Below are 26,741 nucleotides of genomic sequence, written 5' to 3'. Positions count from 1 at the left end.
AACCCTTCTCTCAATTCGTTACTATACACTCAAAAATCTCTAAAACACAATCAAATCTAGGGTTTCAGATCTCAATCCCCGCACAATCAAACACCCTTCAATTTCTCTAATTAGGGTTCTGATACCGCCTTCAATCACCCTCCTTCGTAATTCAGCTTATTTTTTTCTCTCTTTTCAATCGATTGAAGAAAAAACTTTGCTTATTGAGTTTCGATTTTCAAGGGGATTTTTTTTGTTTTTTTGTTGATTAATTGTTCGGTTTACCATAAAGTTTTGTTTTTTTTTTTGTTATCCTTTATCGGTTTTGGGTTTTGGAATTCTTCGGTTAATTTTTAGGGGTTTTTCTTTTTGAATTTCTATTTGGTTCATCGGAAAAATCTAGGTTTTTGTGGGGTTTTTGCTATGGCTAATTCTGTTGAAGAAGACGTTGATTATGAGAGTGATCCTGAAGAGGCGAAGAGATCGCTTCTTACAATGCGGAGGCGTGAGGCTAGTGATGATGAAGAGGAAGAAGGTGAAGGGGAAGAAGAAGGTGAAGGTGAAGAAACAGTTAAGAGTGAAGATCGTCGTGTTAGGGTTCTTTCTGATGATTCAGATGGTGAAGGTGGTGTTGCAGATTATGATGATGAAGAAGAAGAAGACTATGAAGAAGAAGAAGAATATGAGGAAGTTGAAGATGAAGTGTATGAGGAAAAGGGTGTAAGAGAGGTTGAGGGTTCAGTGGTTAAAGAATCTGATGGTGATGTTATACCTTCTTTGGAAGAAGATTCTGCTGAGGTCAATTTAGAAGAGAAAAAGGAGAATGAACCATTTGCTGTGCCCACAGCTGGAGCTTTTTACATGCATGATGACCGTTTTAGGGACAATTCTGGTGCACGCCAAAGGTATCTTTTTTCATTATATTGGCATTCTAAAAAGAGTTTAGAGATAGTGCAATGACTTTACACTGTCGTCCAATCATAATCATTCAATATGCTATATCACATTATATGGGTTTTATATCAAATGCAATTATTTTATGTTTTCTGGACGCTACAAGTTATAGTTGGTTGTCTGTGTAAAACTATTTTGTACTGGGCATCTATTTTAAATTCTTCTAAGAAATATAGCTTAGTGGAATATTGTAGTTGAGTTTTAGGTTATGTTTGGTTCCACGTTTGTACCTCCTTGAATCACCTTTGGGTTTAAACCAAACGAGATTTGACTTTAACTTGTTATGTTTAGCTTCCAACTTCAAAACTAATTCCAATCCCAAAATCAATTCTACCTAAAAGCTAATATTTCTTCTAGCTTTTGTGGTAACATAGAATCAATTCTCAAATTTATTGACACACATACACTCACAAAGGCAATTCTGATCCTAACTATCCACACATGAATTGATAAATAATCATTTTTTCGTGAATGTATTTGAAGACAAATCAATTTATGCTCAACTCAATTTCAACCAAAATCAATTAGAAAGTAAATTCAGTAAAAATCAACTATTATCAATTTGACTTAGTCAGATAATGTGTTAATTTTTTTGTTATCCTTTTAACTCTCCAACCTTTGAAAGGCGGATGCATGGTGGAAGGAGACTGTGGGAGTCCAAAGATGACAAGAAATGGGGGCATGATAAATTTGAGGAAATTTCATTGCAGGATAGGCGCTTCGACGAGGTAATGATCTATAATGTACTTTGTAGGCACACGTTCCTTTTAGTTCAATTGTTATTTTTTAAGACTTTTCTAATGTTGTATGTTTGTAATTTAGAGGAGGAAACCTTCTAGGGGTAATTTTCGAGGGCGTGGTAAACCTCGTGGCACTGATCGCGGAGGACATGTTCGAGGAAACAGGAGAGAGTATAATGATGGTAGCAATCAAAATCAGGTGCCTAGAGTTGTTGTGAAAGGGCGAGGGCCACGGAGGTATGAACCTACTAACAGAAGGAATGGTCCAGCTCCTCCCCAGGTGCAAAATAAACAGTAAGTACCAAGTTGCATTTTGCAGAGTTTTCTGGACACATGATATCTATAATGTTGAGGATTTCTGATAAGTTTTGTTTTCTTTTCAAAGATCTGGGAAATCTCAGGAGAAAACTTCACATGTTAGTTCAGAGAGAAATTCCATACCCGCATCCAATGCAGAATCTGACCCCGTGCCTGCTAAGAAACACTCCTTTTCTTCCAATTTGAACTATGCATCCCCACCATTTTACCCATCGGGTGCTTCCAACAAAGAAATTAACCCGGCACAAAAACGGGATGTTCAAATTGGTAGCACCAGCAGGAACATTCGCCCCGTTGTTATGGATGAGGGCTTTCAACAAAACAATGCATTGCATCGGGGGAAGAATGTTGTTAATTCCATTAACATGGACAAGCTGTATATTGATGAGTCTGTTGGCCCATCTATTGGAAAGCCTTTGAACAATATGCATATGGCACCACCTGGATCTTCTGGAGTTCATGCTTCTCAATCTCCTTTTCCCCGTCCTGCTGGGCCTGGTAGAGGTGTTCCGATCCCATTACAGATGAATTATCCACCTGCGCTCTCGCATAATCCAGCAAATAAAGTTGCTCCAACACAATTGCAGGCAATTCCGAGAAGTTCTGCACCCGGCCGGACTTCAACATCTGTGCAAGCTACTGCTCCGCAGACGGTCCATCAACCTGGTAATGGGTCTCAGTCTTCATCTCCTCCAAAAAGATCTGCATCAATTCATTCACTTGATTCCGGAGAAGGGGATGCAACATCAGAATCAGGTAAAGCCAAAGGGGAATTGGTTGGGAAGGGAAGGGGAGGTCCCCAGGGTGGAAGAGGACCTTTTGTTTATGGTGGGCCACAAGTAATGGGGGCTGCTGGAAATGTGGGTGTCAGTCATGGAGATCAGAACTTTCCAACCTTCTTGCCAGGTTTGTATCCAATCTACTTAGTAGAAAAGTTATGGAAATTTTGGATCCAATCTACTTAGTACAACTAAAGATTGTGTTCAAGAGTGTGGTATAAAATAGAGTGATGTTGCTTGCAATTTAGTTACATGGTTCCGTTTATGATGTTTTTAATTAAGTATTAGATGATCTTGATATGATTTTTCAATCGAGTTTAATGGTGTTGTACCTTTAATCACCGTTCTTTTTTTCTTCTTCTCACATTGTTAGTATTATAATAGCTTGTATGTTTTACCAGTCTGTCAAACAAATGTATTTATAAAATACTATATTTAAGTTAATGGAAACAAATCCAACCTGTTGCCATCTTTAGCCTGAAGGCTCACTTATATTAATATTCCCTTGTGTTCTTTGTGTTTGTAGCTTTTCTAGAACAATACTAATAAGTTATTTTATTCTTTTATGTCTTTCAATTAATTTTTCTATTTTTAATTTGCTTTTGGTGGGATGCAGTCATGCAATTTGGGGGCCAGCATCCTGGTGGTATAGGAGTTCCTGCTGTTGGTATGGCATTCCCTGGATATGTTCCTGGAAAATCAGAAATGACATGGTACGGATATATGTTTTGATTTTGTATGTTGAATAATGTACAACTTGGTCTTTCAATTATTGGAATCTGTGTCTTTCCATTTCATATAATAGTCTATTTGACTACAATGATACATGGTAACAACAGAATTATGTTGGAAAGTTTCAAGTAAGAATGTCTGGTCTGTGTTCAAATGAGTTATGAGATATTCTTTTATTCAAAATAGAAAAATATTTATTTCCTTATAGTTTCATATTTTTATACTTAATAATTAGTAATTACATTGTCTTGTTTAGGCTACCAGTCTTGGCTGGTGCTGCAGGAGCTTTAGGGGCTCAATACTGTTCACCGTACCTTGCTGTTGATGGTGCATACGGTCGTCAACCAGGACAAACCTCTGCAATGGATAATTCAAGGTTGGCCAAGTTATATAGCATAAATATATGAAATATTGCCATTTCATTTTCAAAATTGCAGTAGTTTATTGCTAAGTTCTTGATTTCTTTCTTACTTTTTCTTTTTGTTATTGAACCTTTGCAGCAAGGAAAATAATGTGAATAAAGCTAATAATGAATTGAAGCCACCACAAAAATCCGGTAAAATATATTTTCATTCTCTTTGATGATAGTTTTTACCATTAGCCCTTGGTTACATTGTTGTGATTTCTTTTGGGATTTATTTTCTGCAGAGCTGGTAAATGATGAGTATGGACAACGACAAAATAAACCTCGCAGGCAAGTTGACTTGCAAAACCATCCGTTAATAGTATAGTTACTATTTTGTTTGTCTGTTTGCACATTTCTGCCGCTACCGTCATGTTTGTGTATTATTAGAAAAATCATTTCATTGAATGTTGTTAATGCTCACTATGCAGATATTCAGAGATGAATTTTGGTCAGTGAAGTTTTATATAGGATGCAGCTTGTTTGAAATAAGCAGATAAAGGTTCGTTGCTTCCTAACTAAAGGTTTTTGTTTATAGTATTGTTTCCATTTTCTGAGTTTTTGTAATTTTGTTATGCAGGCCTTCCTCTAGGCCCTTTGTTCTTCAGCTTTTGATCTGGAGCACTTTGGGCTGCAATAAATTTCAAGATTACTTAGGTAGCTATTGAACAACTTATATTCTTGAGATTATTTTCGTCATTGTCTAATTAGAGGAGTTCTCACTTTTCAAAAAAAAACATTTGGTTTTAATATATTTTGGTTCCCGCAAATATAACATTTTTAATTGAGTCCCTGTATTTTTTATTTTGTTTTTAGTCATTGCAAATATACCACTTTTTACTTTTGATCCTTGTTTTGTTTTAGTCCATGCAAAATTTGTTCATCGTAGAATTAGTCCATCTAATATTTATTTTAATCCTTATGTAGCTCATATTGGAGGGACAAAACTCCAATGTTCAAACATAAATAAATATTGTGGTGACTAATATAAAACAACAAGGACCAAAAGCAAAACATTATATATTTGAGATGACTATAAACAAACAAATTTTACAGGAATTAAAAGCGAACAATGGTATGTTTGCAAAGAGCAAAAATGTATTTAAACCAAAATATTATGATCTTCCTTGGACTCATACATCTGTTTTTTTTTTCTTTTCCTTCCCAAATTTTTGACCTTGTAGTTGTATAACACCTGCTCATGCTGTTCCACATTCCTGAAGTTATTGCAGTTTGACGGGTGGTAGTTGCTTGTTTAATTGTGCGGTAAGAATGATTATGAGTCTCCTTATTTTGTAGGGATCCATATAAATTTTAACTAATAATGGAATAAAAGAGTGTTACTTGTTGTGTTAGCATTTCTTAAATAGAGATCAGTTATTTCGCACCGTTGTAGATTGATTTTTAGAAATGACAGACAATTTATGGCTCCTTTTTCAGGTTTTTCTTGCTTGTTTGGTTTTCTAATGAAGCTTGTGAGAAATGCTTTTCGTGAACTATGGATATAGAAAAAAAAAGTCATAATGATTGTGCAGCAGTTGATTGCATCATGGAGATACAAAATTCTCTCATGTAAATGGTTTTCTTGTTCATCTGGTTTTCTTAGTTATAAGCTTATTTCTATGATGACTATATAAGCTTTTGGGACATTTTTATTTTTTTTATCAATGCATCGTTTTTCTTTTCAATTTCTATTTCAATTATTAACTGTTTTACTTTCAAAATTTTGACCTATTGTGATTTAAAAGATAATTGTGTGGTATTGTAATATCTACAATGATATTCTAAGTTTATTGTTTAATGGCAAGTTCTAAGGTTCACCATCGGTAGAGATGGAGCAACGTTGATATTATGGGTTGATAATGAAAAATAGTATTCAGTATTCAATTATATATCACTATGATCCATAAATATGTTGTATGTGGCCAGAAGCATATCTTTTCATATTGCCAAAAAAAATTTATTATGAAAGTTTTGAAACTTTTGAATATTTGAAAATTTATTTTGAAAGTATGAAAAATTAAGTTGTCACTTATTTTTTTATTTTTTATTTCAAAAATTTGGAAAGAAGATTTTATAGAAGGTTAAAAGGGTAAATTATTTAAATGTGGGGTGCAGGATAGAATATTCAAAGGAAAAAGACAAAATAGAAAAAGAATTGAGTTTGAAATAAAAAAATATATTAATTTTAACTAATTCTTTTATTTATAAATATCTGTTCGAACATAGTTTTTATAATACATTTGTAAATAGTAAAATTATTCTCATTTTTATATAGAAGATTAATAAATAAAAAAATTAACTAATTAGAGACATACATTTGTAAACTATTTTCATTTTTACGAAGAAGATTAAAATCAAATTTTTTGGTTAGACTAAATTAATTTTTTTATTTTTATTTGCAAAGATTAAAATTATGTTTTTTTAAAATTTTACGAAGACTAAATATAAAGTCATTAATTATTTAACTGTTAAGAAAATTAATAATTTTAAATATTAGGGACTAAAACGAAAACGTTTAATTTTTGCTGGACTTAAAGTTAAAATTTTATTTTACATGGACATAGATAATTTTTTTTCTTCATTTTGCAGGAATTAAATATATATTAAGTCTTAATTATTTTTAAAATGTTTAAAGATTATTATTTACATACGTTTTATGATCAAACACAATCTCATTTTTATTATGTGTCGTCTTTATTAAATTTATAATTCATCGAATTTGATCATCTCAAAAGACAAATTATAATTTAAAAATCAATCCAAACAAATATTGATATCGAATAACAGACAGATAAAGAATTATACACCATTACTTTATTCTCCCTCTTCTCTCCTCAACCACTCTAAGAATTTAGTTACAAGGACTACTATTATTTCTTGCTTTGCCAATACTGGTTGGTGATTCTTTGTTATCTTCACTATCTTGTCTCTCCATCGTACCATCGAAAATTATTGCTCCATTTTTATTGTTCATTTGGGTATACTTCATGAAACAACACATTTTAATTAGTTTGTTTTTGTTTTCTTTCTTTTCATAACAAAAGACATTTATCGAAATTATGTGCTCACAAATTTCTGTAACTCAAATAAAAAACACTTCCACTTATATAACCATTTCCCAAAACTTCCTGCTCCATATTTTTATAATAAATAAAAATATGTATAACTAACTATTTTCTTAAAAAATATATATTACCTTGTGTGTCACTTTCTATCTCTTAGATAGAGACACTAAAAAATAATCTTATTGTTTTCAAATTATATATCAACAATTATACTAAATTCAAATAATCATTAGAAAAAACAAGAAGATAAATCAACAAAAGAACACAATTAAGCTATCAATATCCATCATGTACCAATATACTCCTCTTTAGCATCTATATACGTTGTACATTTCAAGAATGGTGAAAGCTACGATGATGATGGTTGATGATGTTTCTCATAATAATCTTCTTAATTTTTATATTTTAAATAATAATTTGATTGATGTCAATTTAATAAAATAAAAAATAAAAAAATACGAATGTGTTTATCAAAACTCAGTTCGTCAGATGGACATCAATTAAGTCACTATTTCAGAAGTATAAATAAAAAAGACTATTAATCTATATTTTTAAAAAATATCGTCGTGAAAATTTTGAATAAATTTTAAATATTTTTAGCTTATAATTTTGAAGAGTGGACCACCATTCACTTTAGATTTTTCCATGAATAATATATGAAAGTCGTTACGATTCCCTCCAACACTTTAATATTTTAAGCTTTGTATATTGGTAAATTTTGTACCTAAAGTGTTAACAAATTAGTTTAGTTGACCAACCTAACTAACACGTGCACCCCTCATGTTTTGTTGTTAAAAAGCTTTCTTTCATTCATAATTAAAAAGATCATAAAAAACATTCACATTTTCATAAATGACACATAGTTAATGAAACTTTTAAATGGAGGAATGCAACAACAACAATAAAGGAGAAGTTCAGCCTTCATCAAGATCAATTCCACAACAACAATATTATTCTAGTTTCATACCAAGAAGAGAAAACAAAGGTAGTATTAATGCTTCATCATCATTGTTTTCTTGGTTTGGAAACAACCGGTTAGTTTTATGGCTACTTTTGATTACCCTTTGGGCTTATCTTGTTTTTTTTGTTCAATCAAAGTGGGATCATTATGATAAAGAACAAGAAATTTCTTCAAGGTTTGATTTTCATCACAACAATCATGATTTGGTTGTAAAAAATAGTTCTTTATTTGTTGATACAAAAATTGATGGAGTATTGTCCAAGAAACAAGAAAATGGTTCAAAGAAAAGGAGTAGAAGGTCTTTGAGAAGCAAACACAAGAGAAAAATCAAAGTTGAAAACTTTGCTATAGAAAAAAATGAGATAGAATTTGAAATTCCTCTTGTTGGTCCATTTGGGTCAATAGAAGACAAAATTTTGAAATTGGGTAGTAATGAAAATATTTGTGGAGTGTGCAACAAGAAAGGTGAATTTGCAAAAGTTGTTAAGTCAAAGAGCTTTGTGTTGATATTTCACGAGCTTTCTATGACTGGAGCACCACTTTCAATGATGGAATTGGCAAGTGAACTTTTGAGATGTGGTGCAAATGTTTCAGCTGTTGTTCTTAGTAAAAAAGGTGGTTTGATGGAAGAGCTTATTAGGAGAGAAATTAAGGTGGTTGATGATAAAGTTGATCATAGTTTCAAAAGTGGAATGATTGCTGATCTTGTCATTGCTGGATCAGCTGTTTGTGCTTCATGGATTGGTATGAATTTATTATTTGGTGAAGTTTTGTTGTTTTGTGATTTTTTTTAGTGTTGGTTAGAATTTGGTGTGTTTTATTAATAATTTGCTGGTATATGTTTTGTTTTTAAAAAAGTGGATAATGAAGAATTAACATGAATTTCTATCGATATGGGTAAGTATCTGACACTAACACGACATCAATGGTTAATGTCATTCTCATAACTTTAATTTTATCTTAATTTTATATGTTGATCCTATTTTTTAAATTATTAGACTTTTTTTTTTTAACTTCCTATCATGTCATACAATGTCTTATTAGAACAAAATTGTCTTGATTTTTTCCAGAACAATACATTGAACATTTTCCATCTGGTGCAAGTCAAGTAATTTGGTGGATTATGGAAAATCGAAGAGAGTACTTCGATAGATCGAAACACGTCTTGAACAGAGTGAAGATGCTGGTTTTTCTTTCCGAATCGCAATCGAAGCAATGGCGAAAATGGTGTGAAGAAGAAAGCATAAGACTTATATTCCACCCTGCAATTGTTCCATTGTCTGTCAATGATGAACTTGCTTTTGCAGCTGGAATGGATGTAAAAAGAAAGGTTTTGCGCGAATCGATTCGAAGAGAAATCGGGTTGAATGATAATGATATGCTTGTGATTTCACTAAGTAGCATTAATCCTGCTAAGGGTCAGTTATTGTTTCTTGAATCAGCAAGTTCATTAGTAGAAAATGAAACATTTCCAAAAGATGAGAAAATGAAAAAATCATTAGAAGATGGAAAAAATGAACATGTTTCTACTTTGATTAGAAGACATCATATTAGAAAATTGTTGCCAATGTTGAAGGATGGAAGTGTGGATTTCAACAATGTCTCAAGCAATTCTATAAGCAGGTTAGTACATTAATCTAAAAGTAAAATACATGTTTCTTCTGTACTCAAAATTTAAGGTTGATAAAGATGTAAGAGATTAAAAATATTTAAACCAAAGTTTATTGATTGCAATATTGATGTATACTTTTATGTTCACAGTAACAGAAAGAAAGTGTTGTTAACCAACAACAATGGAAAAATGAAACAATCTCTCAAAATTCTCATTGGTTCTGTGAGATCTAAGAGTAACAAGGTGGAATATGTTAAAAGTCTTGTAAGTTTCTTGTCACAACATTCAAACTTGTCAAAGTCTGTTTTGTGGACTCCAGCTACAACACATGTTGCTTCAATTTACTCTGCTGCTGATGTTTATGTCATAAACTCTCAGGTAAATTGTGATTAAATTATTTATTATGAAGGATAATTTGTTTAGTCTTATGATATAAATCTGTTTGAAACATTATATTGTGAGACTAAAAGTCGAAGAAAAACTAATAAGTATTAAAAATATATTTAACTCAATAAATATATTATGTTCTAACTCAATAAAATATATTTAACTCAATAAATTATTCTATATTCAACTCAATAAAAATATATTTAACTCAATAAAATATATTTAAGGAAACTACGTCGAATAGCGGATATAGCACAGACGTAGTACTATAGTAGTGTAACAAAATTTTAACAATTTAGATATTTAATGTAAAATAATGCCAATGCTATAATAATGTAGTATAGTAAAATTTGAATAAACAACTATTTTTCGCAATCCTCAATTTACAACATGAACATGAGTGGTAAGATATTGTATATAGAACTTGTTTGAAGTTTACTATCATTGATGTTCTAGTTCAATTGAAAAACCTCAATATTATTTGATTTGACACTTTGTTTTGAATTCGAATTCAAAACTTTACAATTATGTGAGTTTATGATCATATTTATCATCTATCCTACGGAAAAAATAAAATTATTATAATTACCACTTAGTTCGTACTTACATGTAAGCTTTTGCATCACATAACATAAGTGTTTATTGATGAAAGAATTAGATTATTTATTTATGCAAAAGCTCTCCAAGTAGTATAATATAAGGGTCTTGCTAATTGCTTTATATAATTTGGACTCTTCATATAAGTGTTTTGCATCTTCATATATATATATATATATATATTTGTGCTAATTTGCAAAATGGTGTATAGGGATTGGGAGAAACCTTTGGACGTGTGACAATAGAAGCAATGGCATTTGGTCTTCCGGTAATGACTTATTTTGGTTGTTTCATCCATTGAAATATTTGTTACTTTTTTTAGTTTAGAACTATAAAATTAATTTCATAGAGATCCTCCTGTGTTTGATAATTTTTTTCTCTAAAGACACCTATAAAAAGAAAATATTAAAAGAATCTTATAAAAATTTCATATATAAGTTTTTTATAAACTCATATATGTTAATATTAGTTTGAGGAGCTATCTCATTTAACTTCTTCATAATATCTAATTATTTTTCATAGTGAAGGTAGCACTCCAATTGTTTTTTATTTGGCGTGGGGGTGTAGGTAGCAAGGCCCTTTATTTAATTGAGAAGCTATGGTAAGTAAGAACTAGAAGATAATACAAACTTGACTAAATTTGAGTTTGCTTATTAATTAATTAGTTAGAGTTTCTTGAATGGTACAAATGAATATTGAAATATTCCCATTTTACCTAAACTTATGGATAGGTGCTTGGAACAAATGCTGGAGGAACAAAGGAAATTGTGGAACATAATGTGACTGGTCTTCTTCATCCTATTGGACGTGGAGGGAATCATGTCCTTGCACAAAATCTTCGGTTTTTACTTGAAAACCAATTGGCAAGAGAGAAAATGGGGATGAATGGAAGAAACAAAGTGCAAAGAATGTACTTGAAGCAACACATGTATACTAAATTTGTAGATGTTCTTGTTAGGTGCATGACAAGCAAATAACTACTTCTCACTTCTAGTTGTTACTAGCCAATTTTTTTAGATGTTCTTGTGGTTACTTCTAGTCAAATATTATATGTAAAAGTCGAACTTAGGAGAATCACATCGACTCCGTTAATAATTACATAATTCTTTGAATTTCTTTATGTTGAGAATGTTTTTTCTTATTCATGAATATATATTTTTTCATTTCTCAATAAATTATTGTTGGAAATTAATCCATTTGTTCCACGATGATAAATGCATTTTATTATTTTATACAAATTAAGAAAATATAATAAATAAAAGAAAAAAATAATGATTTTATTCAATTATCTTTATGAATTATTGATGTATTTTAATTATCATTAATGAAAAGATTAATAACTTAAAAATGATGCATATAATTTTAATTACATAGTGCAATTTAAATAAAATACAATTAAAATTATGTTGAAAACTAAAAGTGAAGTCGAGAATTTTGATAAAGGATGTGTTGTAAAAGAGAGAGGGTAGTAAGTGTTGCATAGTCTAGTGGAAAATTGATTTGTGAGAGACAACTACAACTTTCAATATATGAGGGGTTCCTTGCCTACTCTATAAAAGCATGTGATGGTTTTATAAAAATAAAAATAAATAAAAAACATCTGATGGTCCATTATTTTATTTCACACACTTCAAAAAAAGCTAAGGTTTTCAATGTTTTTTAAGGATATTATTTGTGAAGAAATTTTCATTATAAACTAATATAATAGAGTGAGATTATAATTCGATTTAATTGAATGTATATGTAAAATAATTTTATATTATAAATATATAAAAATTAATCTCTTTTTCTTTCTTCTAAAAAACAAAGTAATCCCTTTTTCTTTTTGTCATGAGACTAGGTGTTAAATATTTTTGTGATAACAATGACTTCATCAAGTGGTGATAGGCTTAAATAATATTAAAAGTACTTCTTTTTATATAAAAAAAAGTATTTATATTTAAAAGAAAACTTTTTTTTTATTAAATATTTAAAAGAAAACTTGAAACATGTTTATTAATGGATTGGCATGAATTAATATTGCTTGTTTTATTAATGGATTGGTGATAGGCTTCAAATGGCTATATTGGTTGTTTTGGCTAGTTTGCCATTTGGGTGAAAAGACATATTTAAAGGGAAGGTTTGAACATTACCCTAAGTGGAGGGAAGTGAGAAATTTAATTAGGAAAGGTTAGTTGCTACCTTAGGTTAATTGAAACCGTGCAAAATATCAAGAGAAGAAACAACCAAACAACTTTCCACATTCACATTCTTATGAGTCATCTAACAAATTTTATAGTGCTTTTCTATAAACAAATTGACATTTGAAAATGATAATAAAAAATAAAATAAATATATTTCATAAAATTCAAATTTAAAAAAGATCTACATTATTAAAATAGAATTATTTTGATAACAAAGTTCATTTTAAAAAAACAAAATCGAATAACATTAAAAATATGTTCATATTTCAAGTACATTAATTAAAGCAAAAAATTGAAGTCGAAAGACTTTTCAAAGTTGTTTAACATTTTGAGTACTCTTAGCCAATTTTTCTTACTCAAAGTTTGTTTCTTTGATTTATCTTAAAAAAAATTTACTCAATATAAACTACATAAGAGTCCTCTTGAAAAGCAAATTTAACAACTTACAATAATCATCCATTTAATTTCATTACAAATTCATGTCCCCAAAAATTAAAGAGCAAAAGTTAAACCAATGAATGATATTTACCAAAATGACACTTTTTATAAAATCATGTCAAATTTACTAATTATAATATATTCATATCTTTCATGATAAAAAGGGTATGATATATATGATGCATAATAAAATGGAAAGAGGGATTAAAAAGAGTCAATAAATTAATAAACTAGAACCACTCAAACAAAGAATGTGTGGAAATATGGAATACAAATTGTACGTCACTATTAAGTGCACATTATTTTATAATTTATCATTTAATATTTTTATTTGTATTGAAAGCTTGGCTGTTGTGGTTTATATTGGTGCAAAAAAGTAGATAAATTGCTTACTTAGAATAAACAAACTAAGTGCGAGGAAAAAGATACAAAATAGCTAAACAAAATTTTTAATAGAAGATTAATGTTGCATAAAATTTCGCAAATGTACAACTTTGTCAAATAATAATATATAAAATTATCGTATCTACATAAATTAATTTAGCAACTGTTAAATTAATCAAGAATTTATATTATTTAGACTAATCAAAATTATTGTTGGTTTGTGATAATAAAAATGTAACTATAGTATAAAAAGTATAATGAGAGTATATGAAAACACAACTTTGAATTAATAGATCAAGGTAAACCTAAGGCCATGATTTCACTTGTAATATCAATACCTCAAATCTTAAAACTATTAACAAAAGTTCGTCATTCAATGTAATATTTTTTTCCCTAGATTAATTTTTGATTGATCATACAAAAAATATAATTAAGAGCAAATATAAAGAACCGAGAGGTTGAGTGATTGAAAGATTAATATCTATGTTTGATCAGAATCATAATCTCAATTATCCTAGTCAATTGATTGATTAATGCATGCAAAGATCGGCCATCACACACGTGTAAATAAAACAATAGAATAATTTAATTGAGATAAACAACAAAAATCTAAAATAAAACTAGAATTTAAAATTAAAACATAGTAAAAAGGTATCTTAATCACAAGATTCACCAAAGATCCTAGAAGAGAGTTTAGTTACTCATTGACATATAGAAAATAAAGTAAATAATAGAAGTGTTCATAAAAAGAAATAAAACCTGAAAGACTGTGATTTTTTTGCTCCAAAATTTGAGACATTTTACTCCAGCTCGAAGCACTCCTCAGTTTCTAAAGTGTTTCCCCTTATTTTCTCCCTCCCTAATTTTTTCTACTCCTCCGATTCCGTTTCTGGTGGGCGGCCCTCTTTCTATTTCTAATTTATCCCCTCACTTATGATAGCAAGAAGATCATAATTTTATGCAATAATCTTCCCCCCTTCTTTGGCAACCACCTTCCCCTTAACAACATTTTTTTATCAAAAATTCAATCTCCTAAAAGTGTACAATAAACCTTCTTGTACTCATAAGTTGGAATATTAAACTTCATATTTTTCCATTAAAAACTTATTAGATTTGACCAATTTGAATTATTTTATTATCTCATGATCAATTCTGCAAATACGATAAATAAATGAATAAATAAGAAGAAGTTGAAATCAAAACTATAAAATAAGATAAAATAGAGGACAAATATCCTATTAAAATCCTATAAAAATAGGTTTATCAATTAATCAATGACAAACTTTTATATAGAAATAATCAAAATAAAAGCTAAGGGAGAGATAATCCTACCAATACATTTTTAGCCTCAATGGAAACTGTGTGACTCTACTTAAGAAGATTAATAAAAGAATGCAGTAGAAATAAATGAAAAGAAACCTAACATAAACAATTGCATCCAAACTCTATCATCTATGAATTCTATGAGAAAATTTAAAATAACAAAACTAACATCTCTATTGAGAAAAAACTCCTCACTCAACCCAACATCAAGCACATAGGTATCTTCTTCTTCTAACCCCTCCAACTCAACTTCCTCAGCAACATCTTTACCAAACAATGCATATTGATGCATCAAATTCTTTGCCTTCAAAATAAATAAAGACAAATAATTAACAAAAAAACAAAAATATTAGGATGCAAACTAAAAAAGAACTCAAAAAGAGAGATATGTGCATTTGTAACCAAAGGATGAGAAGTCTCTGCCTGCTCACTTGCACTGAAAACAAAGGTATCACAAATGTAAAAATAATATCAACTATAATCTCTATTCTTTGAACCATTTATGGAAAATATGTGAACAAAATAATAAAATAATAAAGTAAATATAGAATATGTCTCTAAATCGGTCACTATTGTGACCAATTTATTTTTGTCTCTAATTCGGTTACTAAAAACGAATTTTTTAATAGTGGATGAACTTGTTGTAATCCTTTATGAACTTGCTTTCTCTTCGCCGCTTGAGTCTTTTTCTTCATTGCAACTACTATTCAATAACTCTCTTACAATTGCATTGGATGATTCAACTTTGAGAGCTATACTCTTCTTGTCATTGTATTTTTCCTTATCCTCATCCATCTTTTTGGAGCTACCTTCATGTTTGGCCAATTGAATGAGCTTTTGCTCATGTTCCTCTAATTTGTCAAATAATGTTGTAATGGTCATTGTAGTCAAGTTCCTGGTCTCCTTAATTACCATCACTTTGGGTTTCCATTCCCTGGTTAAACATCTGAAAATTTTGTTTGTTACATCCTCGTTTGATATAGTCTTACCCAAACCATTCAACTTATTTGCAAGATGTACGAAGCAATTTTTTTTATTTCTACAACTATTTCATTGTGTTTCATGCGAAAAAGCTCGAACTATTGTGTTAGCGTATTGATCCTTGAACATTTTACTTCACTAGTTCCCTCATAGGTAACTTCTAAAGCATCACACGTTGATTTTTCTGTTTGACAATGAGAGACACGATAATATTTGTCAACTTCCAATGAGAAGATCAAAATATTTTGTGTCTTCCAATCATATTGCTCTTTTTTGTTATCTAAGTCAGTCCAATAAAACTCAAGTTTGTCAATAGCTTTACCATATCTTATAATGGTTGGAGCAAAAGATCCATTTACCACAAATTTCCAAACCTCCATATCATAAGACATGATATGGACTTTCATACAATTTTTTTCCAATAGGCATAGTTTTCTCCTTTGAATACGGGCACTCTATTATACACATCCTTAGATTCAGATAAGCCATTATGACTAATTCTTGAGGTTTTTACACCTTTTAAACAAGAAAAACCAAGGCTCATGATGCCACTTGTTAGGATCGATGGTAGACTGAATCTAGATGGGGAGTGAATAGATTCCTTCCGCACAAAAGATAAAAATGATTTTAAACTCTTTCTTAAAAGAAAGTTATGCTTATTGGAATTATTGATGAGAACTTTGAGATTTATTGTAAAACACTAGACTTTAATAGCAATAATTCAATGTGTTAATTCTCTAATTGAATAGATACTTCAATTAAGAAATTAATAAAGATCAATCAACGACCAATACACACATTGAATAAAAATTATGCACAAACACTAGACTTTTATTTTTCACCTATGTCTAAAAACAAGATGAACAATAAATTATCAATACAACTAAAAGTCACACTAAGTAACTTATTCTTGAAAATTGTTTTTCAACGAATTATGAAGTATTTTTCTGCACACAACTAACTCAAAAAATTTATCACAATTTTAATCAACACTTGTGCAAAAAAATTTTATATTGACCTAAAATCATTTAATCAATTAATTACATAACTGAAAAAGATCAAGGGAAAAATAAAGCAACACCAACTTTTATTCTAGTTCAATCACTTCATCCCTGCTTGTGACCTACATCTAGTCCTCTCATCAATTGATGAGATATTTTCTTCCACTATAGTAAATAATGAATGGTTATGATTGCAATATGAAGCTCCTTAAGCCAATTGAACAAATATTTTTTAATTCAGTGCCTTCAAAACCCTTCAAGAATCATCATGAATCCTAATTTTGACTCAACTGCAAAATCCAACCTCTATGAATTATTAACCCTTAAATCTTTATCTCTTGTTTATTTGGATCCTTCAAAACTTGGAAATTGAATAGAAACCTAATTAAAACCCCAATTATCCCCTATTAGGGTGAAAATAAATCTCTCTTTTTTCCTTTCCTCTTGATTGTAGATAATGATGAACCATATCACTCAATCTCACACTCAACAATTACAGAGATCTTCTTAGCTAAGAATCTCACAAACAATCATTCATAGCAAATGGTTTCTAAAAGTTTTCAGAGAGTTCAATGTGTGAGAGAAAATGGAGAAGAATTATGAATGTTAGGTTATAACGAAAGTGGGTGAAGAGTATTTATAGTGCAACTTGAAAAATCAATTCTGATGCATTAAAAAAATAGAAAAATGTGTGGGTGATTCAAATCACAATAGTGTTGATTTGAATAAACATAATTCCATTTCAAAGTTGTTTTTAACATGATAATTAGAATCACTTGTAGTGTGATTCGAACCAGATTGTCAAAATTCATATGGTAATTCAAATCAACATAAATTCCAATTCTAAATATTTGAGCTAAGGCTATTCGAATCATGATTCTAATCACCTAATTAAAATTAATTTTCTACATTATTCTGATTACACAGGCAAAATTTGTGAAATTTGTGACTTTAATGCATTTTTTTAATGCAACATTTTCAAATATTAAAATGACTTGAAAAAATGATTTTAATTTTCTGATATCTTAAGGTATGAAAGATTATTGAGAGAAACTTAGTTACAACATCTAGTCTCAACCTATTTTTGACATCACTCAAAATAAACTAAGCATATACTTAAGAAACATACACTCTCATCATATCTCATAAACATGATGCTTTCTCGTGTGTTACATTACACCATTTGATGTTTTTAAAAACCTTTTTTCCAGCATGTAGATTGCATACTAATTTACCTTTAAAAGTGTTTGGTTATATTTTTTTTATGTATACCCCTAACTCTTGAGTTGATTCTTGCTACTCAAACCAGGCTCACTAATACCATATTAGGGATAGGATAGAAGAAATATTAAAACTGAAAAACTCATATTATTGAATGAATGTTAGTGATTGCAAGCTAAGTATACATTGCTATTTATAATGCACACACAACTCGTGTGCTTAGGTAAAACAGTTATAACAAACTATAATTGTATTAACTAACTTGCAATAACTTAAGCAAAACATGAAATAGCTTCCTAACATAATAGTAGTTAGAGATTAGGTATGATGTGGTATAATGGTGAGAGAGGAAGATTGGGGTGGGGTTAGAGATGAGGGAGACTTTTATTTATACTTTTAATGGTGTTTTGTTTTATGTGATCTTATTAGAAATCAAGATAATTAATGTTGAGATTTATTTAGTTTTTTTAGATTCATCAAAAAAAAATTCAAATTTACTCGGTTATAATTCGGTTTTTTTATTTGTTTATTTGTTTATTTTTTATTTTATGTAAATATTTGAGTCTGTGGAATGAAGAATCATGTATTTTTGTAACAAAGGATATGAAAATTTATAAGTTTTTATTTATTTATTTTTTTATATAATTTAAAATATTATGAGTCAACATTCAACTTGACAATTATTTAAACACAGCATAATACCTCATCATAATTTTTGAAATGTCACATTCTAAAAAACATGGCAACCCATCGGTACATGGCAAGTTATTCCCCTCGATAATTTTTTTTTTTTGGGTTCTCCTTTGCTTCCCTTGCCGGTTTGAGAAGTTTTAGGACAATTGGAACATAGAATATGAAACCATGTCTTCATCGATTTTTCTCTTGGATGAAATATTTCAAACTGGAGTTGGTAAGAAACACAAAGGGCAAATGTTAGACTCGTATCTACAATTTACCTCAATAATAATGGAGGCCAAATATTATATTCACAATCGCTTCAGGCATTGACATTTCTTTATCTCTTGATGAAGCAAATAACACAAAAATGTTGGGGTATTTTGCTCGAGTTATGATCGATTTGGACATAATAGAAAAGCTGAGAGATAGCTTTTGAAGTAAACAATGTCAATTATAAGGAATGGAGGTTTGAATTATAATTGCCCCTTTTAAAATATTCCTGTTTAAAACTGAAAATTCAACTCAAGATTGATCTTGGTTATAACGAAGATTGATCTTGGTTAGTAAAAAACAGCAATATCAATGTTATCAATATAAACTCTGATTGTAATGCATAAAATAAATAGAGATAGAGATAGAGAGATCACACAAGGATATATCCTAGTTCACCCAACTCGGGTTACGTCCAGTCCTCACAACCGTGAGATTTTTCACTAAGTGTTCAAACCAAGATCGTTCTTGGTTTTCATGGATCAATCTTGATCTTTACACAGTTTCTACCTATAAAGGATTTTTCACAGGTTTACCTTACACTATTTCAGAAAGGATTTTGCAAGATACATTTTAGAACCTAAAAGGATTTTTACACACTACTCAAGCTATGTTATCAAAAATAGCCTTGAGTTACAAAGTGATGATTTTAAGAGTATTAGAATCTTAATATTGCTCAACTCTTGTTTGAGAAATAGATTCTATAAATAGAACTCAGTTGTGATTGATTCTAACACAACACAAAGATTAAAAACAACAAGCTTTAAGAATGATATTGATATGCTTGAGTATGATTGAAATGATTGATCTTTGCTTGGTACTTTGAGTTGTGTTTTGTTCTTCAACTTGCAGCTGCATTTATAGACTCCAAGAAGGCTTAGGACAACTCATGTGGCTGTTGGAAAGGGACCAGCTGTCATGAAAAAGCTGTTGAATAAAATCTGTCATAAGTTAAGATTGATCAGCTGCATCAAAAGATCGATCCAGGATTGATCTTTTGGTTTGTGATGAACTAGCATTGTACTCTATGATTTGTGTCAGTATGTCAGCCTTGAGTACATGCTTTTCAGTTATGTGTGCAGGCTTTAGGATAGTTCAAATCAGTAGTGTACTTTACTACTTGTAGTCTTGTACTTGCATTTGCTTTATAAGAAGAATGATCTTTGTGATATGCCTTTATTGAAGCATGTCTTTGATTCTTCAAATTCTGGAACAAATGTGACTTAGATTGATCCTTTGCTGATTCTATATGAGAATATAAGATGAATGATGTTTCCAGGATTGATCTTTTTACAAGGAAACTGATTATCCTTGTTTATGCCATAAACGAAGATCGTTCTTCGTTTCTCAGCAGAAGGTCAAGATCAATCTTCGTTTTCCTGAATAGCTTTAAGATCAATCTTCATTTTCCATAATCAATCTTCGTTTTCCAAAACTGTTTTCTTTGATCTGATTTGTGATGTTTGATACTTATCTTGTTTTAACATACTCAAAAACACATGTTAAATATCAAAACACTTAGAATCATAATTAGAATTCTTAATTTACTTTTTGTTTGTTTTCATCAAAACATTAAATTGAGATTTTGTTTCAACAGCTTTATGGTTTAACGAGAATGGTTTATATTAATTATGAAAATATGTCATTGTTTTGTAAATATTGTAAGATTGTAAGATATTCCTTAAATAGCTGACTAAAATATTCTAATAGTCACAAAATAAATCAATCTGTTGAAGATGTTACATTTGTGAAGAAGTTGGTAAAGAAATATGTCTCTAAAAACACTGATGCTCCGAACAAGGTTGAAACTAAAGGTACAATCAAAGAAATCAAGGTGTTAGTACTATTGTGTTGTTAATTCTCCTTTTGTAGATCACATTCCTAATACTGAATTAGGAGCCAACACAGTTATTCAAGAATTTTCTCCATCTGATCAGGAAAGAAATGATAAGAATCATGATGAAGCATTTGATTCATATTCAGTTGAAGAAGTAGTAGTAGATTCATACCCTTTAGGGGAAGATGATGTCGAGTTACACTAGGAAACATATGTAGTTCACTAGGTCTTTGGATCCAACTTATTTAATTTAGATAATATATAACAACAAAGAGAATATCCACATTATCCACATATGTGTATCATTGGTTCCTTAAGTGATGTAGGGTTAGAGAATAACACTGTCCAAAATCACCAAATTCATGCAGATTTGAAAGCAAATTTAAATTCAAGAAATTTGGCGGATGATGCCAAATGTTATTATCACTTTATGATAATATACATCCCATGATTGCTCATGATTTAAAGGTTTTACATAACTTTGTTAAGAATAGAGATGCTAATAATTTGCAAAATCGTTTTACTGCATGTAAAGAACCTTTTATAGAGAATCGTTCAATTGTCAATGAAGAGTCTTTTACGGAGGTGATTTCTAATACACACAAAAAAAATGCAGAAATAGACTATATGATATATAATTTTCGCCAAAGGGGCAGAAAATTTGCTTGATTTCAAGAATATTTTTTTTTTGTATTTTGTATTTTTTATAGGGTTAGGTTTATGTACCTCCATTGTTTATTTTTTCTTTTATTTTTTATAAATTTTTAGCTTAAAAAAAGAAAGAAAGGAGATACCTACTTCCTATACAACATATTTTTTAATTAAGTGTAATAGTTATCAAACATCAGTGAATATTTTATACCTATAATATGATTAACAAAATAAATATAAAACAAGTGAGATTAATTTTAAGCCGTGAAAAGTACATTTTTTCATAGAAAAAGAGGTTGCGAGACATTCGGGTAACTAGTTCTAAATACAAAAAGAAAATGTGTTTTTCCAAATTAGAGTTTTTTGTTATTATTCTAGGATGAGTAAAATATTGTGACTTTGTAGCTGCACACATCAATCATAAATAACATAACTTTTTCCCCGTTTCTTCTAATAAATCTATTTGCCAGTGTTAGCAGCAAGGAACTGCAATCTTGAATGGCTGCAAGATTGGTATGTTATTACAAATTCGACTGCTTATTGACTAAATATTTCTTGATGAGATATGCATCTGTTGGTTAATATATATAAATGTTACTAATCCAGTCCTCAATTTTTTCAAATAACTTCCTTTTATGTTATATAAGTTAAAGCCTTTTTATATTAAGGTAATATGATGCATTTTTGATTTCATCCATTACACTTTGAAGGATGAATATATATTTTGTTGGGAGGACTGAGGAAAAGTGGGTGTTCACAGCTATATATTTTGGGATATTACATACTATTTTTTTATGGATTTTCTTGTAATATATACTCTTTGTGTACATTTATTATTCATTATATAATGTATTAAGTTGAGTTATGATTTTATTATTGCTTCACATTTCCCATTCACTTTTCAAATTTGTGTTTGCATTATCTTGACACGTGTTCTAATATATTGTTTGTCCCAACAATAATTTTATATGTTGTAGGTTGATTTATTTCTTACAAGTAACTGTTGAAATTTGCTATGTTTTACTACTATTATGATTTATTACTTCATCTATTTTTAATTACTTTCGTGCCTCATTTATTTCACTTTGTATATCTATGGTCTATGAGGTTTGTGACAAATTTTGAAAAACAAAGCAAATCCTTTGTGGGCTGATTTGATACTAACATCTGGATGTCATGTTACATCAATATGTTATAGGATGTTATCTAAGCCCAACACAAATGAGGGTGATACATCATGCTAAGCTTAAAATTTGGAGAGTCTATGAAAGGAAGGAAAAGAGAGAGAAGGAGTAGTGACCACCTGGCAGACAATTAGTATTTTCCCTTAATTAGAAAGGAGTACGGGGAGTGGGGGAAATGTCATGCATTTATCAGTTTTTGTTACCTTAGCAGTTAGGCAGTGAGGGAATAGTTTCCTCTCTACTGAGGAGCTTTTGCTCTGGTTTTCTCATTGTAATCAATTTTATATTTCTATTTTAATTAAATATTATTCCATTCACCATTAATATTTCTAGTCTTCTCTATCAATTGGTTCGACTTGTCCTTGTTCATACCCCCTAAAATGATTGACTGAGTAACTGTCGTGGAACTCCGTTTGGAGAGTGTGGATTCTGGTAGCATGAAAGGGTTATTGCAGAAATTCACAATGAGATTTGCAACGTGTTGGTGCAGGCCACACCTGAGCACAATGCAGAGACAATCACACCCTCTCTCGACGAATTTCGTCTCTTTGTGAAGAAGGTAGAATTGCCTTCTTTTAATGGTGAAGATCATGTTGCTTGGATCACACAAGCTGAAACTTATTTTGAAGTTCAACGCATTTTCGAGGCAGTTTGCATTCAACTTACGAAGTTGAGTATGGAAGGCCCAACGATTCACTGGTTTAATTTGTGGAGGGATTCAACAGAGTCCTTGACATGGGAAGATATGAAGGAATCCGTGATGTTGCATTTTGGAGGGGGTCGTTTGGATAACCCTTTCGAAGAGCTTAAAGAACTCAAGCAACAAGGTTCTGTGGAGGAGTATGCTGCATAACTTAAATTGAACTCTTCTTAGTGCGAACGCCTTCTTGAACAACAGTTCCTTGGCTAATTTGTGGGTGGATTGCGTCATGATACCAGGTCTCGTGTTCGTACGTTCAAACCCATGACTTGTTACCAGGCTATGCAACTCGCACGTAACGTGGAGAATGAGTTTGTTGCTTTGACGCAACCGGGTCAGACTCAAGGAGAATGTCCAAACACCAAATTCGAGCTCGTCTACTTTTTCAGGTGTAACGCGACCCACTTCCTCTACTGTGAGTTGGTGCAGTAGTAACATCGAGGAAATTCTTCGTTCTTAGGGCGAACGCAACTGGGGGGTTCGTCATTTGCCTGTTTCAGAGATTCACCAAAAGAGGGCGAAGGGGTTGTGTTTTCGGTGCAATGAAAGGTGGCACCCACTGCATCAATGTGTTGGAATACATTTGTGATTGGTTATTTTGGGTGATGATGAGACGATAAACGGCGATGGAGAAATTGTTGTGGTAGAGGCTGAGTCGCAGGAAGAAAAACATCCAGAGGAATTGGAATGTAAGGCTTTGGAGGGTTTTCGAACTCCACAGTGTGAATGGCGTTCACACTTGCACAATAAAAATGGAAGGTTTTGTTAATGGGGTGTCTGTTCTCGTGCTCATTGACAGTGGAGCAACTCATAATTTTGTTATACCTACGGTGGTGGAGGCTTTGGTTTTATCAGTGTTACAGACAATTCGATTGGGGGATGGTCATTGTATCTTGACATTGGGAAAATGTGAAGAGGTGCCCTTGGTGTTGGGAAGTATCGCCATTACTGTTGAAGCTTATGTGTTGGGTTTGACTAGAGCTGATTTGATTTTAGGTGTGGTGTGGTTGGAAACCTTGGGAAAGGTTATTATGGATTGGAAGGAGATGTCCATGCTGTTCAATCACGGAAGGCGTCCAGTTCAATTGCGAGGCATGTCAGCAAAGGGCAGGGCAGCAACTATGCAAAGTGTGATCAGGAATGATATAGAAGTTGATGGTGAGGGCTAGTCTACCTCTATGGAGGTTGGTGGATGACAAATACATAAGGGGCAATCCAAAGATTTACAACAATTGTTGAGTCAGTATGTTGCAGTGTTTAAAGAGATCGAAGGCCTTCCTCCTATGAGGAACACTTTTCATGCCATTTTTTTACGGCATGGTGCGGGACCAGCTAGTGTGAGACCTTACAGGTATCCACACTACCAAAAAGATGAGATAGAGAAGCAAATTACACACTGCTCCAACAAGGGGTAATTCGCAACAACACTAGTTTTTTCTCTAGTCCTGTCATTTTAGTGAAAAAGAAGGATAGTTTGTGGCGTATGTGTGTCGACTATTATGGTTTAAACAAGGTTACCATACAAGATAAATACCCAATTCCAGTAGTAGATGAATTATTGGATGAGTTGTTTGGCTCGAGGTATTTTTCTAAGTTAGATTTGAAATTGGGGTACCATCAAATTCGCATGAAGGAGGACGATATTCACAAAACTGCTTTTCATACCCACAAAGGCCGTTACGAATTCTTGGTAATGCCTTTTGGATTGACCAACGCTCCGACTACACTCTACTTCGTGATGAATGCAATATTCCAGCCTTTTTATGTAAGTTTGTCTTGGTTTTCTTTGACGACATCTTAATATATGGTGTTGATTGGCAAACACATATGAAACACTTGGGGCATGTTTTGAAGGTGCTGCACCAACATCAGTTTATGGTGAACAAACAGAAATGTGCTTTTGGGCAGCGACATGTGGAATATTTGGGCCATGTAATTTCCGAGCAAGGTGTGGCAATGGACCCCTCGAAGGTAACTAGTGTAATTAATTGACCTACTCCTAGAAATGTGAAAGGGGTACATGGATTCCTTGGATTGATAGGTTATTATCGCAAATTCATTGCCAACTATGGTAAAATTGCAAGACCTCTCACAAAGCTAACCAAGAAATAGGGTTTTGTGTGGAACACAGCTGCCCCAGTTTTAGCACTTCCAAATTTTGAACTTCCTTTTGAAATTGAATGTGATGCAGCTGGAAAAGGGTCGGTGTTGTGCTGATGCAATTAAAGCATCCTATTGCATATTTTAGTAAAGCTTTTTCTGCCAACAAGCTGTCTAAGTCGGCATATGACAAGGAACTAATGGCACTAATGTTGGCCATTCAACATTGGCGTCATTATTTGTTGGGTAGGAAGTTTGTTGTATACTCTGATCAAAAAAGCTTGAGGCATTTGATTCAACAACAGATCACTACGTCCAATCAACAAGAGTGGATAGCCAAATTGTTGGGCTTTGATTTTGAGGTAATTCATAAGGTAGGCATGGAGAACAAGGTTGCCGACGCCTTTATCTAGGCAACATAAGGATTGTGAAGTTAAAACAATGTTGTCTTACCCAATCTGGCAGCAAGGGGACATGATATGTTAAAGGGAATTATTGAGGTTATCCGAAACTGTCCTAGGTCTAAACCAGGATATGTTTTGGGAGGAGGTATCCTTTTTTACAAGGGCAGATTGGTGATTCATGCTCATTCATCAATTATTAAGGAGTTATTGAAGGAATTTCGTTCTTCTCATAATGGGGGACACTTGGGGTTTCTTCGTACATATAGGAGTGTACATATAGGAGGATGGTGGGGATGTTGTATTGGTATGGTATGATGAAAATGGTGCAGGAATTTGTCAAGGCTTGTGATACTTGTCAAAGTCAGAAATATGTTGCAACCACTCCAAGCGGCTTGCTGCAGCCACTTCCCATTCCAGTGTTGGTTTGGAGCGAAATCTCGATTGATTTCATCAGTAGCATGCCCAAGAGTAATGGTTATGAAGCTATTGTGGTGGTGGTGGGTCGGCTATCTAAGTATAGTAATTTTATTCCTCTGAAACATCCATTCACAGTCTGTTCCATTGCATCTATTTTCTGGAAGGAGTTCTTGAGTCGATTCTTAATGACCGTGACCCCCTATTTGTGAGTATTTTCTTGAATGAGTTGTTTAAATTGTTAGGGACATTGTTGAAGATGTCATCAGCTTATCATCCCCAAACAGAGGTGATTGATCGTTGTTTGGAGGCATATCTGTGTTGTTTTGTGGCTGACCAGCCTAAGTTTTGGTCTCACTGGGTTCCATGAGCAGAATTGTGGTACAACACCATTTTTCATGTGATCACTGGTGTCACACCATTTGAGGTGGTTTATGGCAGA

The 26,741-nt window shown here is 31.6% G+C and overlaps 3 protein-coding genes across 6 annotated transcripts; all 3 read left to right on the top strand.

Annotated features, from left to right (window-relative positions):
* Positions 1-5,752, top strand: LOC101493452 (protein MLN51 homolog). 2 transcript variants are annotated; one of them, XM_073370058.1, is made up of 11 exons: positions 1-884; positions 1,559-1,661; positions 1,756-1,967; positions 2,059-2,897; positions 3,387-3,483; positions 3,759-3,878; positions 4,003-4,058; positions 4,151-4,407; positions 4,486-4,562; positions 5,090-5,171; positions 5,346-5,752. In XM_073370058.1, the coding sequence occupies exons 1-8, from the start codon at positions 403-405 to the stop codon at positions 4,231-4,233; spliced, it is 1,992 nt and encodes a 663-aa protein (XP_073226159.1). In that variant the 5' UTR covers positions 1-402; the 3' UTR covers positions 4,234-4,407; positions 4,486-4,562; positions 5,090-5,171; positions 5,346-5,752. The 2 variants fall into 2 exon arrangements, with proteins under 2 accessions (XP_073226159.1, XP_073226160.1); XM_073370059.1 differs by lacking the exon at positions 5,090-5,171.
* A 2,038-nt stretch (positions 5,753-7,790) lies between these two features.
* Positions 7,791-11,654, top strand: LOC101493983 (uncharacterized). Of its 3 annotated transcripts, none has more exons than XM_073369943.1 (6): positions 7,791-8,678; positions 9,005-9,557; positions 9,696-9,924; positions 10,742-10,798; positions 11,058-11,131; positions 11,262-11,461. In XM_073369943.1, the coding sequence occupies exons 1-6, from the start codon at positions 7,853-7,855 to the stop codon at positions 11,311-11,313; spliced, it is 1,791 nt and encodes a 596-aa protein (XP_073226044.1). In that variant the 5' UTR covers positions 7,791-7,852; the 3' UTR covers positions 11,314-11,461. The 3 variants fall into 3 exon arrangements, 2 of the variants coding, with proteins under 2 accessions (XP_073226044.1, XP_004506865.1); XR_012163529.1 differs by having other exon boundaries at positions 7,792-8,678; positions 11,053-11,131; positions 11,262-11,317; XM_004506808.4 differs by lacking the exon at positions 11,058-11,131 and having other exon boundaries at positions 7,793-8,678; positions 11,262-11,654.
* Positions 11,655-24,133: 12,479 nt separating this feature from the next.
* On the top strand, positions 24,134-25,894 carry LOC140920676 (uncharacterized). The gene is made up of 5 exons (XM_073369477.1): positions 24,134-24,539; positions 24,636-24,792; positions 24,980-25,146; positions 25,236-25,329; positions 25,573-25,894. The coding sequence occupies exons 1-5, from the start codon at positions 24,134-24,136 to the stop codon at positions 25,892-25,894; spliced, it is 1,146 nt and encodes a 381-aa protein (XP_073225578.1).
* The last annotated feature ends 847 nt before the right edge of the window (positions 25,895-26,741 follow it).

This window comes from Cicer arietinum, chromosome 6 (assembly GCF_000331145.2).
Source record: "Cicer arietinum cultivar CDC Frontier isolate Library 1 chromosome 6, Cicar.CDCFrontier_v2.0, whole genome shotgun sequence".
Lineage (NCBI taxonomy): Eukaryota > Viridiplantae > Streptophyta > Magnoliopsida > Fabales > Fabaceae > Cicer > Cicer arietinum.
This window is presented reverse-complemented; position numbering and strand designations above follow the sequence as displayed.

Excerpts from the sequence above, each read along its gene's own strand:
- LOC101493452 (XM_073370059.1), top strand. The coding sequence starts at position 403 with ATGGCTAATTCTGTTGAAGAAGACGTTGATTATGAGAGTGATCCTGAA. Across the intron at positions 885-1,558 it reads AATTCTGGTGCACGCCAAAG|GCGGATGCATGGTGGAAGGA; the intron begins GTATCTTTTTTC and ends AACCTTTGAAAG. Across the intron at positions 1,968-2,058 it reads CCCCAGGTGCAAAATAAACA|ATCTGGGAAATCTCAGGAGA; the intron begins GTAAGTACCAAG and ends TTCTTTTCAAAG.
- LOC101493983 (XM_004506808.4), top strand. The coding sequence starts at position 7,853 with ATGGAGGAATGCAACAACAACAATAAAGGAGAAGTTCAGCCTTCATCA. Across the intron at positions 9,558-9,695 it reads TCAAGCAATTCTATAAGCAG|TAACAGAAAGAAAGTGTTGT; the intron begins GTTAGTACATTA and ends TTATGTTCACAG. Across the intron at positions 9,925-10,741 it reads TTTATGTCATAAACTCTCAG|GGATTGGGAGAAACCTTTGG; the intron begins GTAAATTGTGAT and ends AATGGTGTATAG.
- LOC140920676 (XM_073369477.1), top strand. The coding sequence starts at position 24,134 with ATGGAAGGTTTTGTTAATGGGGTGTCTGTTCTCGTGCTCATTGACAGT. Across the intron at positions 24,540-24,635 it reads GAATGATATAGAAGTTGATG|TGTTTAAAGAGATCGAAGGC; the intron begins GTGAGGGCTAGT and ends AGTATGTTGCAG. Across the intron at positions 24,793-24,979 it reads ACACACTGCTCCAACAAGGG|ATTTGAAATTGGGGTACCAT; the intron begins GTAATTCGCAAC and ends TTTCTAAGTTAG.